Consider the following 11,417-nt stretch of genomic DNA (forward strand, 5'->3'; position numbering starts at 1 on the left):
ATCTGTGAATTATAACAATATCAGGCTATAAATTCTGGGATTTCTTACCCCAAATCAATTGCATACCCAAATCAGGGACCATATCATTCTCTTCTGTGTAGCCTCCTTTCTCATCCACCCCCCACTACACCCCCCAAAGGCATGCCTTGCACTGCTCAAAGAAAACTGCTTTGAGGACCTGGTTTGACAGGTTAGTGTATAAAAACTCTGCCTAGTTTTACTCATCGTATCATGTGGCATGTATTCATGGGAGGAAAAATAGAGAAGTCTGTTAGGCTAGTTCTACTATTTCTTAATAAGTAGTCCTAAATTTAAAGAAAGGTTGTGCTCCAAAATTGTGTTAAATTAGATGTTTGGCATTCAGAATTTAACTTTTAAATTAAAAAAATAAAGTAATTGCAATACTATTAATACTGCATACTTCATAAGACAATATTACTCTGATTATTTTTAGCTCGATTTATATGTGGTATTTAAAAGTCTAGGTAAACCTACAAGAGCCTGTTTAATCCATAATGTATCTAATAATACTAAAAAACCTATCCACCATATATATAAAAGTTGTTTGGGGGAAATGTATTTAGCATTCTATTTGGAACATCAGGGAGCACACACTCCCCCACCTCCAGCCTCCTGCACGTCTCTCATAGTAAGATCGGGACTCCCCCTTTTACTATCAGACATGAGACGTGTGATTTATACTCAGGTTCTTGGTGGCCTGTGGCAGCGTTGGCAGGATTCCAGCTGGGAGTTGGTGGGGAGGTGCTGGCATACTGCACCACCAGTGTCCCAACATGCCTGGATTTTAGGCTGTTTCCTTGTCCTACAAAGTAAATATCATTATCCCTGTTTTGGAGATGAAGAAACTGAGGCTTTATAAAGTTTAGTAACTTGCCTAAGGTTTGTACAAAATTAATAGGAGGCAGAACAAAGATTTTACCCAGGACTGTCTACCACTAGTTTCTGTACTCTCTCCACTAATCATGGTGCTTTGTTTCTCACTGTCTTTTTCACAGCCTTGCCCTGCCTTGCCTCTCTGCCCAGGAAGCAGCTAGATTGTATTTTTTGAGTTGTCTAGGGGACAATAGTGGTAATGACTATAGAGTCAGTCAGACCTGAGTTCTAATCCTGTACCTGCCACTTAATACCTAATAGTATGACCTTGGGCAAATAATTTAACCTGGTAGAGCCTCAGTTTCCCCATCTGTAAAATGGGAATAATATCTACTGTGCACACTTATGCAGACTAAATGACATTGTATACAAGTACTTTACAGTTTCCAGTACATGGCAGGTGCTCCCTAAGTGGTGGCAGTAGTTATTGTTGCTCTTGTTATTGGATTATAATAAGAGCACAGAAGACAGAGCCAATTAACCTTCTTCCCTCTCCCTTGCTTCTCTTTTTTCTCTTATATCATACAAGAAATCACAATAGGGATAATTATGGGTCTTCTGGTCCACAAAGGTCTGAAATGAAATAAATTTACATTTCAGAGGGACCTCCATATTTGGGGAGTTTAGGGGCCTTTGAGGAGGGGAGTAGGTACATGGCGAGGGAAAAGAGTGTGGGATACTGCTTAGGGTGAAAGGAATGGCAGGGAGAGGGGAGAAGCCAATTGTCTCCTTCTGAATGGCCACTGTCAGACTCAGAACCAAATTCGTGCATCGAGTGGCATTAGGATGACTTAGGAAGCCGCATAGTGTAGCAGCAGTGCCTGCCTCCAGGCAGCACGTGGAAAGGAGCCATCACTGGGCATTTGGCCAGGTCAGCTGGAAGCTGCCAAAGGACACAAAAGTCTAGAACTGCACATGTATGTTTCTTGAGTGATAATCTCAATAAACCACATGAACGTTTAATATGTACAGTAGAGAACTTTGCATGTAGAGAGAACATGCATTTTTCAAATAAATTTGAATAAAATTTTGAATAAATTTTCAAATAAATTTGAAAAATTTAAAGCTGTTTAAAGTATATACATCTAGCAAGATAGTGAGTTCTAATAATACTGATCTGTTTCTAATTCTGTAAATTAATTCTGATTTCTGTCTGTCAATGACTTTCTTTTCCTGCTCTGCTCTCAGGAAGAAGACAGCTTCCTAGAAAAGGTAATACAATCCATTGGTGGTTATGTGCTTCCTGTGCTTAATTAACACTTAACTGTGGTCCCTGGAATTTGTCCCTAATCTTTCCCATATCAGAGACCTCTGATTCCATGAGAATCCACCAAAGTCCTGCCAGCTGTTTTTAAGTGTGTCTGAAGTATAGAAAAGATATTTACTGCACTGGTGGTCGTTGAGACCCAGTACATAAAAGCAATAGGAGTCAAGTTTCCAAATTTGTATTTTTAAAATGAGAAGTAACTAAAGAGCTGTCTTGATTTTTTTTTTTCCAACGCTTTTTATTTATTTTTGGGACAGAGAGAGACAGAGCATGAATGGGGGAGGGGCAGAGAGAGAGGGAGACACAGAATCGGAAACAGGCTCCAGGCTCTGAGCCATCAGCCCAGAGCCTGACGCGGGGCTCGAACTCACGGACCGCGAGATCGTGACCTGGCTGAAGTCGGACGCTTAACCGACTGCGCCACCCAGGCGCCCCAAGAGCTGTCTTGATATATGTGAAAGCTCATGAGGTGGAGCAGGGTACCATTCAGCTGTCCTCCATTTCCAATGATAATAAAAGCAGAAGTGGATTTGTGTTGTATTAAGAGTGATTTGGGGTTGGTGACAGTAGTCATTAATTACCGAAAGAATGCAGTTATATGGTTAAGAAAGAGTGTAGGGGCGCCTGGGTGGCGCAGTCGGTTAAGCGTCCGACTTCAGCCAGGTCACGATCTCGCGGTCCGTGAGTTCGAGCCCCGCGTCGGGCTCTGGGCTGATGGCTCAGAGCCTGGAGCCTGTTTCCCATGCTGTGTCTCCCTCTCTCTCTGCCCCTCCCCCGTTCATGCTCTGTCTCTCTCTGTCCCAAAAATAAATAAACGTTGAAAAAAAAAAATTTAAAAAAAAAAAAAAAAAAAAAAAAAAAAAAAAAAAGAAAGAGTGTAGAATAGAATTATAGAGTTGAACAAGACCATGAGGGATCATCTGGTGTAGCTCTCTGCCTTCAGACAGGGTAATTTTCCCCATTCTAATAGATAAGACAACCAAGGCCCAAGGTTGAAAAACTCACTGAAGTCATACTGCTCCTGGTATCAGGGGTGTGGGGCAGAGGGCACTAGAACCCACATCTCCTGAATACTCAGTCAAGGAACCTAGTAAAGGGCTCCTGTAGTGCTTTGCCACTTCTATCTTCAAGTTGGAGGTTGTCTGGCTCCACACAGGGCTATCACATAGAGAAATGTGGGCTTGAAAACCATTCTTAAAGCGGTGTCACACAGCATCTAACACCATCTCCCCATTTGGTGGAGTTTAATGCATTTTGATGGTGGAAATGGTGTACTGTTTTTCTGCATTAATTATTAGCGCTAAGGTTTCAAAGTGTGCTTTATTTCCCTTTGAAAATTAAAGTTATCAGGATAATTTGTGGACTTTTGAGAAAGTACTATTTCTTGTGCATGATCTTTCTCTAGACTTCAGAGACACACGTCTGACATTTCATGTTATCACGCATGAATTTGAAAATGGATAGTGGATGATGTATATAACCTACTGACATTTTATTAACCTTTTTAAACCACTAAGGGTTGAGACAGTTCTGCTTCCCGGCCTTTCCCTGTTAATAGCAGGCCATGTTGTCTTTTCATCGCGGACAGTGCCTTGTGTCGCCTTAATGCCTTAGTACAGGAAAAGCACCAGTTGGATGTCAGATTTTTTAAAAAGTACATGAATCAGTGCTGAATAATTTATATATGGTAAGTTTGGAGGCATCTGCTAAATCTGTACATGTGTTGCATTTGGTTCAGAAAATGAGCAGAGTGCATTATGGACAGTGTTTTGATTCAGATACCATGTGGATACCTGGATTTAATACTTGCAACTAGAAAGAAGTTAGTGGATGAGCCCCTGATAAAGTTCTGGCAGCCACAGGGAGCATGAATATCAAGTGATAGACTCCCAGGGAGGGAAGGAAGGAAGGAAGGAAGGAAGGAAGGAAGGAAAGAGAGAGAGAAGAAAGAAAGAAAGAAAGAAAGAAAGAAAGAAAGAAAGAAAGAAAGAAAGAAAGAAAGAAAGAAAGAAAGAAGGCAAAATGGATGTGAAGAAAATAGATTTTAAATGGTAACCAACTGTCATGCTCTTTTCTCTTCCTCATTCTCTTAGAAAGGTAAAACAGCTTTAAAACGTCAGCAGTGCTGGTTGAAGAACATAGTGTTAAGCAGAGCCCTCATCTCTGCTCTAGTGTACACAGTCTTTGGAAGTCGTAAAACGCTTTTCTTTCCCATAAAGCAACATGGCTGGGGTTGGGCTAGAATTTACAGAATTTCCTAAAGTTGAAAGTACACAATTTATAACCTCAAGCTGGAGAAGGGGGGAAGATGCAAAGAATTGGTTACTGTTTTCTCCACTAGAATTTTTCTGAAGGCTGCCCTCAAGGACTTAATCTATTTCAAACACCTTTTTGATATAATTTATATTTGACTATATAAACACAAGATAACTGAGTTTATGTCCCCAGCCATTTCCAAGTTCAGGTTTAGTTGTCACTTTTGGGTTTTTCTCTTAGATTCTTTCAGGAGAATCTAACAGAAAGTAGAAAAGTGAAAGGGGTCACAGCCTTGAGAAATCTGCTGAGTTATTAATATAAAGAATAACTTCTGGACTCAAACCTGGAACTTTTCACAGTATTTTTGGCTCTTGGTATGCTGTATTCGGTTTACTATTTTTGGATCTTAAGGGCTATGAGTTTAGTGCCTTAAGATTAGACTTCTATTGAGGCTGAAATATTCATGAATGTAGGTGTAATGTGGAGAATTGTCTTTAATTTCTGTGGACCAGAGAACCTCATTTAAATCAGCAATGAAAACTGTAATTTTGTGGTAAGACCTGAAAGAATCAGAAGTTAAAAGTCACCAAAAACCTAAGTAGATGCTGCTCTTCCAAAGTACTGTGTTGACCATTGTAATTTAATGGCCCACAAGTCTCAGTTGGTATGTGCACTCTGCCGTGACTGTACTGCTACAGCGCTGGCTCTCCGTGTCACCCTTGAGAGGATTTACCACACACAGTGCATCCAGTGATAAACATAATGAACCCAAATGGAATGCTTACCTGTTAAGCATCTAGAAAACGAGATTCTTTAACTGTGGGAATCAGTATCAAGTGCCTTCTGACCAGGAGTGACCCCAGTGAGAAAAAATGAAAAATCTTAATAGATGAAGATGAAATTGTACTTACATAAAGCAGAATCTGGAGGACATCAAGTTACATACATGTTTTTATTGAGACCGCTTTGATTCTCTTCCTTTGTCATCTATTAGGAGAAATCCCTTCTGCAGATGGTTCCCTTGGATGAAGGTGCCAGTGAGAGACCCCTTCAGGTCCCCAAGGAGATCTGGCTTCTGGTAGATCACTTGTTCAAATATGCCTGCCACCAGGTAAGTGACTATGGGCCTACCCTACAACTTTGGAAGGTATGTGATACCTCCTGTCGGTATTGTGCTTGTAACTTTTGCAAGCTACCTTCACAGAATAGCACTGTCAGATCATCTGGGCAGATGGAAGTATCCGTATTTACAGATATGACAATGGAAGCATACAAACTAAGTGATTTAGTTAAGACCACAGTGTAAGTGTAATGGTGGAGCCAGGCCCAAACTGAGCATGCCTGTCTCCCGGCTCCACACAATTTCCCCTGGACCACTGTGTACCTCGGTCTATAATGCATGTTTCCCGTCTCACATAGGCATTGCAGATTTTAAAGTCCAAAGCCCATTTCTATACTTCTAATACTTCAAGCCCATTTCTTGAATTTGATTTTCATTTTTTAATCCTATCTAAAATATTAGCTACCCCCAAGCCAACCGCCTAAAAAGAGAAATTTCTTGGGACTAAATTGAAGGAAAACATTTTTTTACCTACTGAAGTATAATAGAACTCAAAAGCAAGGTTTGGTATGGGCATGCCATTTACTGCTGCCCTAGCATTCCCTAAGATCAGTATTTAACTGTGGTTCAGCTGTTTGGACTCTGCCTTCTACTTGTCAGGAAGCTAGAAGTGGAAACATCTGGTCTCCCACTGTAGCCATCTAGTCCTCTGCCATATCAGGTATAAGCTAAAACCTGTGGAGATCATTTTCTGGTTTGAAGTAAAATTTCACACGGATTATACAGATGATAAAGGGAAAAGATGCCATTGTCACACCTCCATTCCTAATCACAAGTATGCACATTACATTTCCATTTGCATTGTCACTCTCTTGATCCCTGGATGGACTTCAGATCCTTAGGGCTGATTATCTTGCCTTGTTCCATTTATTGTCATGTCTTTGGTAGGAGGATCTGTTCCAAACCCCTGGAATGCAGGAGGAGTTACAGCAGATCATTGATTGTCTGGATACTAGCATTCCCGAGACAATCCGTATCCTTTTTGACGAAGGCTTAGGAAGCTGGATGAATTCTTGACCAAACTTTTCTTCCCTCCTACATTTGATTTTTGTGTTTCCATCTGTTCTTTCTCTCTGACTGTCATCTATTATAAGGTAATCATCAAGTCTGCAGTTGTTTTTCAATTCCTTTCAGGAACTTTTGACTTCTCTCTGTATCAGACTCTTACTGAAAGGAATAGAGGGGTAGGTAACAACAACTTTTAATAAACATGGAGCATAAGACCCACAGCACTGGTACTGTTCTGCTTCAGGCTTTTGATCACTCCTGCCACCATGTATGTTGTCACTAGGATATAAAAGAGAATGGGAAACACTGGGGACTAGTTTCAAGGACTGATCGAGTGTGAACATCATTCTGCATGCCACATTCCCCTCTCAAGTTGAGCCAAACCTCCCAAGAGTCTTTGATCAATTCTGTAACAACTCAGCTGCAGCATACCTGGACCAATAAAATATCAAACCCCAGTTAGGATCAATGTGCCCTGAATAACAGGAAGGAAACTGTCCCTGAGGGGGTTGGAGGAAGGAAGCAAATCAGGTCTCTGTGTGGCCTTTTTCCTAGAGCCTCTTTCCCTTGACTTAAGTTGATACAGCTGGCAGTAATCACTCTGTGGCTGAAGCACTGCTCATTTTCCTGGAGGCCCTGCCAGAACCCGTCATCTGTTATGAGCTGTATCAGCGATGCCTTGACTCTGCTCAGGATCCCCAGAACTGTCGACAGGTGAGTTTTACTGCTCTGAGGATGTGCCTGGGGTAGGTTCCCCCATAGAGAAATCAATCTAGCAAAGCCAGGCGTGTAGCTAGCTATGTGGTAAGATAGGTCTGGATCTGTTATTCATGGCAGAACACCAGCTTCGAGAGTTGGGACTTATTTATTTATGAGCGGGGGAGGGCAGAGAGAGAGGGAGACACAGAATCGAAGCAGGCTCTGGGCTCTGAGCTGTCAGCACAGAGCCCGACACAGGGCTTGAACTCATGAACTGTGAGATCATGACCTGAGCTTAAGTCGGACACTTAACCAACTGTGCCACCCCGGTGCCCCGAGAGTTAGGACTCTTAAATTTTAGGTTGTATTATTTCCTATTATAGTTGCCACACTTTTCTAGTTGGCCTACTGAGTAGGGTGGATACCTCTACGTTGGCAGAAGATTGTTTATGAAGCTGAATTCTGGCTGACATTACCAGGAATGGTCGGTGATACTTGTGAGGCTTTCTTCTTTTTGTCTTCTTGGTGTTTTTTTTAAGATTTTATTTTTAAGTAGTCTCTGCAGACAGTGTGGGGCTACACACAACGTGGGGCTCAAACCCACAATCCTGAGATCAAGAGTCACGCACTCTGCCAACTGAGCCAGCCAGGCACCCCCTTCTTGGTGTTTGTTTTTAATCTTGAAATAATTTTGATGCACTGTAGCTGAGAATACTTCTCAATCAGGCTAGTGAGTATTGGGAGGAGCTCCCATCCATGCTAAATGACATTACAGAGAAAACCATTCAGCTTGGCAGATGCCATGGATGCGTGTCTGAGGAGATGGGAGAAGACCAGATTAATACCAACCTTCTTGTGAGGTGGGGTGTGTGTGTGACTGTGTGATGACCACGTAGCCTGGTCATTGAGTGTATACACAGGCCAAACAGGATGACCTTTCTGACTTGGAAGTTATTATTTGCAGGTACTCTGTTAGTCATGAGTGAATAAAGTTGTGACAGATGAATGGGGTTCTGTATAGGTTGGATTATAAACTACTTCTGTGGCAGCTGTAAGCTCTTCTTACTCCCTTCCTTCACCTGTTCTCACTGCCCACCCTTCCCCCCCCTTTTTTTAAAAAAAAAACAGGTGATTTCCCAGCTTCCAAGATGCCATAGAAATGTTTTCCATTACTTGATGGCATTCCTTCGAGAACTCTTAAAATTCTCTAAATACAACAATGTCAGCGAAAACATGATCGGTAAGAGTGCTTCATAAGAATGGCAACATGAGTGGGGGTAGGCTGGTCGGGACAGTCTGTGTATGGTGTACACAGTGTGTTCCTTCCTTCACGTCCAGGCACATGGCAGTTACTTCCCTCCCATTGCCCTTGTCCCCTGGCCCACCACTTCCTGTCTCTGAGGCTTTGCTTAGGTTGTGTCTGACAAAGGGTTTTACCTTTCCTTTCTCTCACCCTCTAGCTACTCTCTTCACTAGTCTTCTCCTAAGGCCTCCACCCAACCTCATGGCAAGACAGACTCCAAGTGACCGTCAACGTGCTATCCAGTTCCTTCTGGGGTTTCTTGAGAGCGATGAAGACTAATAAGCCTTTACCTCTTACTACTCTCCAAGGTTCTAGAGGCGGAAGGTCTTGGGCACTAAGTATTTCAGAATGGTTTGAAAAGTCATGCCACAGGAAGGGGCAGTTGCAGAATTTTGAGGCTGTTGGCATGAAAAAGTTGTTTCTAGTGCAAAAGGAAAAGAGTTTCCTAATCCCTCCCATACCATATCCTGCACAGCAAAATACTTTTAGACTCACATTGCCAAGCCAAAGGTACCATATTTTGGTGTTTTTGTGTTCTCTCTTTATAAGGCAAGAGATCTATATCTACACTCCTTTATCTGGGATGTGTTTGTTGCCCTCCTGCCAGCTATCATGATTGTCCTTAGCACCCTAGGCCTAGATTCTGAGATGTTCCCATTCTAGGTCTGCAAGCATTACGTGCTCTAGCTCAGACTAGTCTGTAGTCCTTCGTCTAAAGCACTTTTGCCCGGCCCCCTCCCATATCACCTCTTTGCACTCCACTCCACTAGTACTATTACGTCGAAGGAAGTCGGGGTAAAGCTAGTGACTCCTCGGGTGTCCCCAACAGTGAGTTAACTGTCTACATGTGGTTGTGACATGCATTTGTGCATTTCTACTACAATGGCATCTGTATGTCTCTGTAACATTGTCCTTGTCATGGATCAACACTAGGTGGAACCATATTCTCTTGTCTCCAACCACATTGAGTAGCAGAACTTTAGGGACTGTCAGAGATGCCATCCCATTGATGTGAGAGAATCACGATCAGAGTGGAAGCACTTTGAGCGTTTCAAGAGTGAGAATATTCATGTTTCACAGGTCCTGCTTTCTACCATCGCTTTTCTGTTTTTATTCAAATTGTACATGAGCACTCATCCTGGTTGTCTGTGGGACCTGTTCCCCACTTACACATCCATCTCCAGAGCAATGCTTGCATCACAGTCAAAAAGGCAGTCTGCATCTCAGGTGGGCCTCTCCAGCGATACTGCTCCTTCCTTCAGCAAGGCTGTTGTGGATAACCCTTAGAACCCCCTCTCTGGTCTTCTGAAATACCAGGGGGTAGATGTTGCCCCCTCTCCCATCAAGGCTGGTTCTGGGCTCTATGACCAGCTCCCCATGGTTTCTAGTCACCTTATCCAGTGTTATGTAAGAGAGACTATGCAGTGGGACCAAGGAAGCCCCTTTCTCTCCCACCCAAGACAACCCTCTGAGCATTTCATTCACTCAAGCTCTGTGGGGAGCATTGTTGTTGTTGTTGTTGTTTTTTAATTATTCTGTGTTGGTTGGCAAACCAGCCATCAGCCACTAACTGCAAAACTACCTGATGCAGTTGGCTTCTTCCTGGTTTTCTTTGATTAAAACCACCCTGAGTTAACTCATTCTTGGCTGTTAACATTAAATCCAAGGAGCCTAATGTATAGGCTTTGTGTCTGGTCTTGGGCATTGACTCCTGACTCTTCTAGCACATTGAAGGAGAGAGCCAGGGGAAACACCACTGCTGAATGGTTCTTCAGTTCCCCCCATCTCTTGTAAGTTGAGTTCTGTGGGGAAGAAAAGGTATGTATCCTGTGATATACTGGTTAAATCCTTTCTTGATAGGGAGTTATGGAACTAGGAGTTAAGTTCTCTGTGCCAAACAGCTGCAGATCTGATAGGTCGGAGGCTAGGTATTGAACTTAGTTAATAGAATATTATAGGCAGAATGCTTTTGCCATCTCCACTAGGCCAGAAGGTGATCATAGAGGCAGATTATAGAATCTGGGGCAAGGTCGTTACACAAAGACAGGGAGATGCCTGTCCTGGACACATTATCTAGTATATTGCCAACCTGGGACCTTTGGGTGATCAAGGATGTGGTTGGTGGGGGGTGTAGGCAGCATCCTAACTCTTTCCTCATAAGGCAGGCAGATGCACTAAATTTGTTTAGTGCCTCTACGTTTTTCCAGCTCTGGCCCTGGGATGTACACTGCATTAAGGGTTTGAGACAATCTCTAGGTAGGGGAGACAGAAATAGAGTAGACGGAAGAAATCTGCCTCCCTACTGTGCCTACTCCAGCACGCCAACCTCTGATTCCTAAGTAACTCTAATGTGCTATTTATTTCATAGCTCCTGAAGTAAGGAGTTCAGATTCAACTGGTAGAGAAGGACTCCACATCTATTGTTTTAGGGAAGAAATGGCTCGAACCTATATGGTGACATTGCATTAGTTTCCCTTTCACTGTTTTCTGATTCTTATTCTGTAATTGTTACATTTCTCAAAAATGTCTTGGTCACTAAGCAAAGCTGCTAGTGGGATTCTGTATTTTGTGTCATCTTTTTTATTATAATTTATTGCAAATGTTTTTCTGAATAAATATATGTTGTGTGAAAAATCAGTGTGATCTTGGTAAACGGGGGCTTATGGTCACTGGATCCTACTTGACTGCAGTCCTCACAGCTACGACTGTACTGTTATTTCCTGTCTTACACAGAAATAGAAGAATGCTCGGTATGTTTGCCCCTGGAGGGGAGAAGAAGCCACGTTATTTTCTGAGGCTAATAAAGTCACAGTGCTTCCAGAGGCCAGCCCAGGATTCTTATTTTAACTCCAGGGATTCAGGCAACAAAA

General features: G+C 42.6%; 1 protein-coding gene across 4 annotated transcripts in view; it reads left to right on the plus strand.

Moving 5' to 3' along the window:
• Positions 1 to 11,181, plus strand: part of OCRL (OCRL inositol polyphosphate-5-phosphatase) — a 51,380-nt gene extending 40,199 nt beyond the window's left edge. For 3 of the 4 annotated variants that reach the window (XM_030305141.1, XM_030305135.1, XM_030305136.1), the window contains exons 18-23: positions 2,083 to 2,106; positions 5,412 to 5,528; positions 6,426 to 6,510; positions 7,132 to 7,259; positions 8,373 to 8,484; positions 8,705 to 11,181. In XM_030305141.1, coding sequence (XP_030161001.1) covers positions 2,083 to 2,106; positions 5,412 to 5,528; positions 6,426 to 6,510; positions 7,132 to 7,259; positions 8,373 to 8,484; positions 8,705 to 8,826 — 588 coding nt within the window. In that variant the 3' untranslated portion in view covers positions 8,827 to 11,181. The remainder of the gene's footprint in view (positions 1 to 2,082; positions 2,107 to 5,411; positions 5,529 to 6,425; positions 6,511 to 7,131; positions 7,260 to 8,372; positions 8,485 to 8,704) is intronic. The other variant, XM_030305138.1, reaches the window with a different exon arrangement.
• Positions 11,182 to 11,417: the final 236 nt, after the last annotated feature.

The sequence above is a fragment of the Lynx canadensis genome, chromosome X (genome assembly GCF_007474595.2).
Source record: "Lynx canadensis isolate LIC74 chromosome X, mLynCan4.pri.v2, whole genome shotgun sequence".
Classification (NCBI taxonomy): Eukaryota; Metazoa; Chordata; class Mammalia; order Carnivora; family Felidae; genus Lynx; species Lynx canadensis.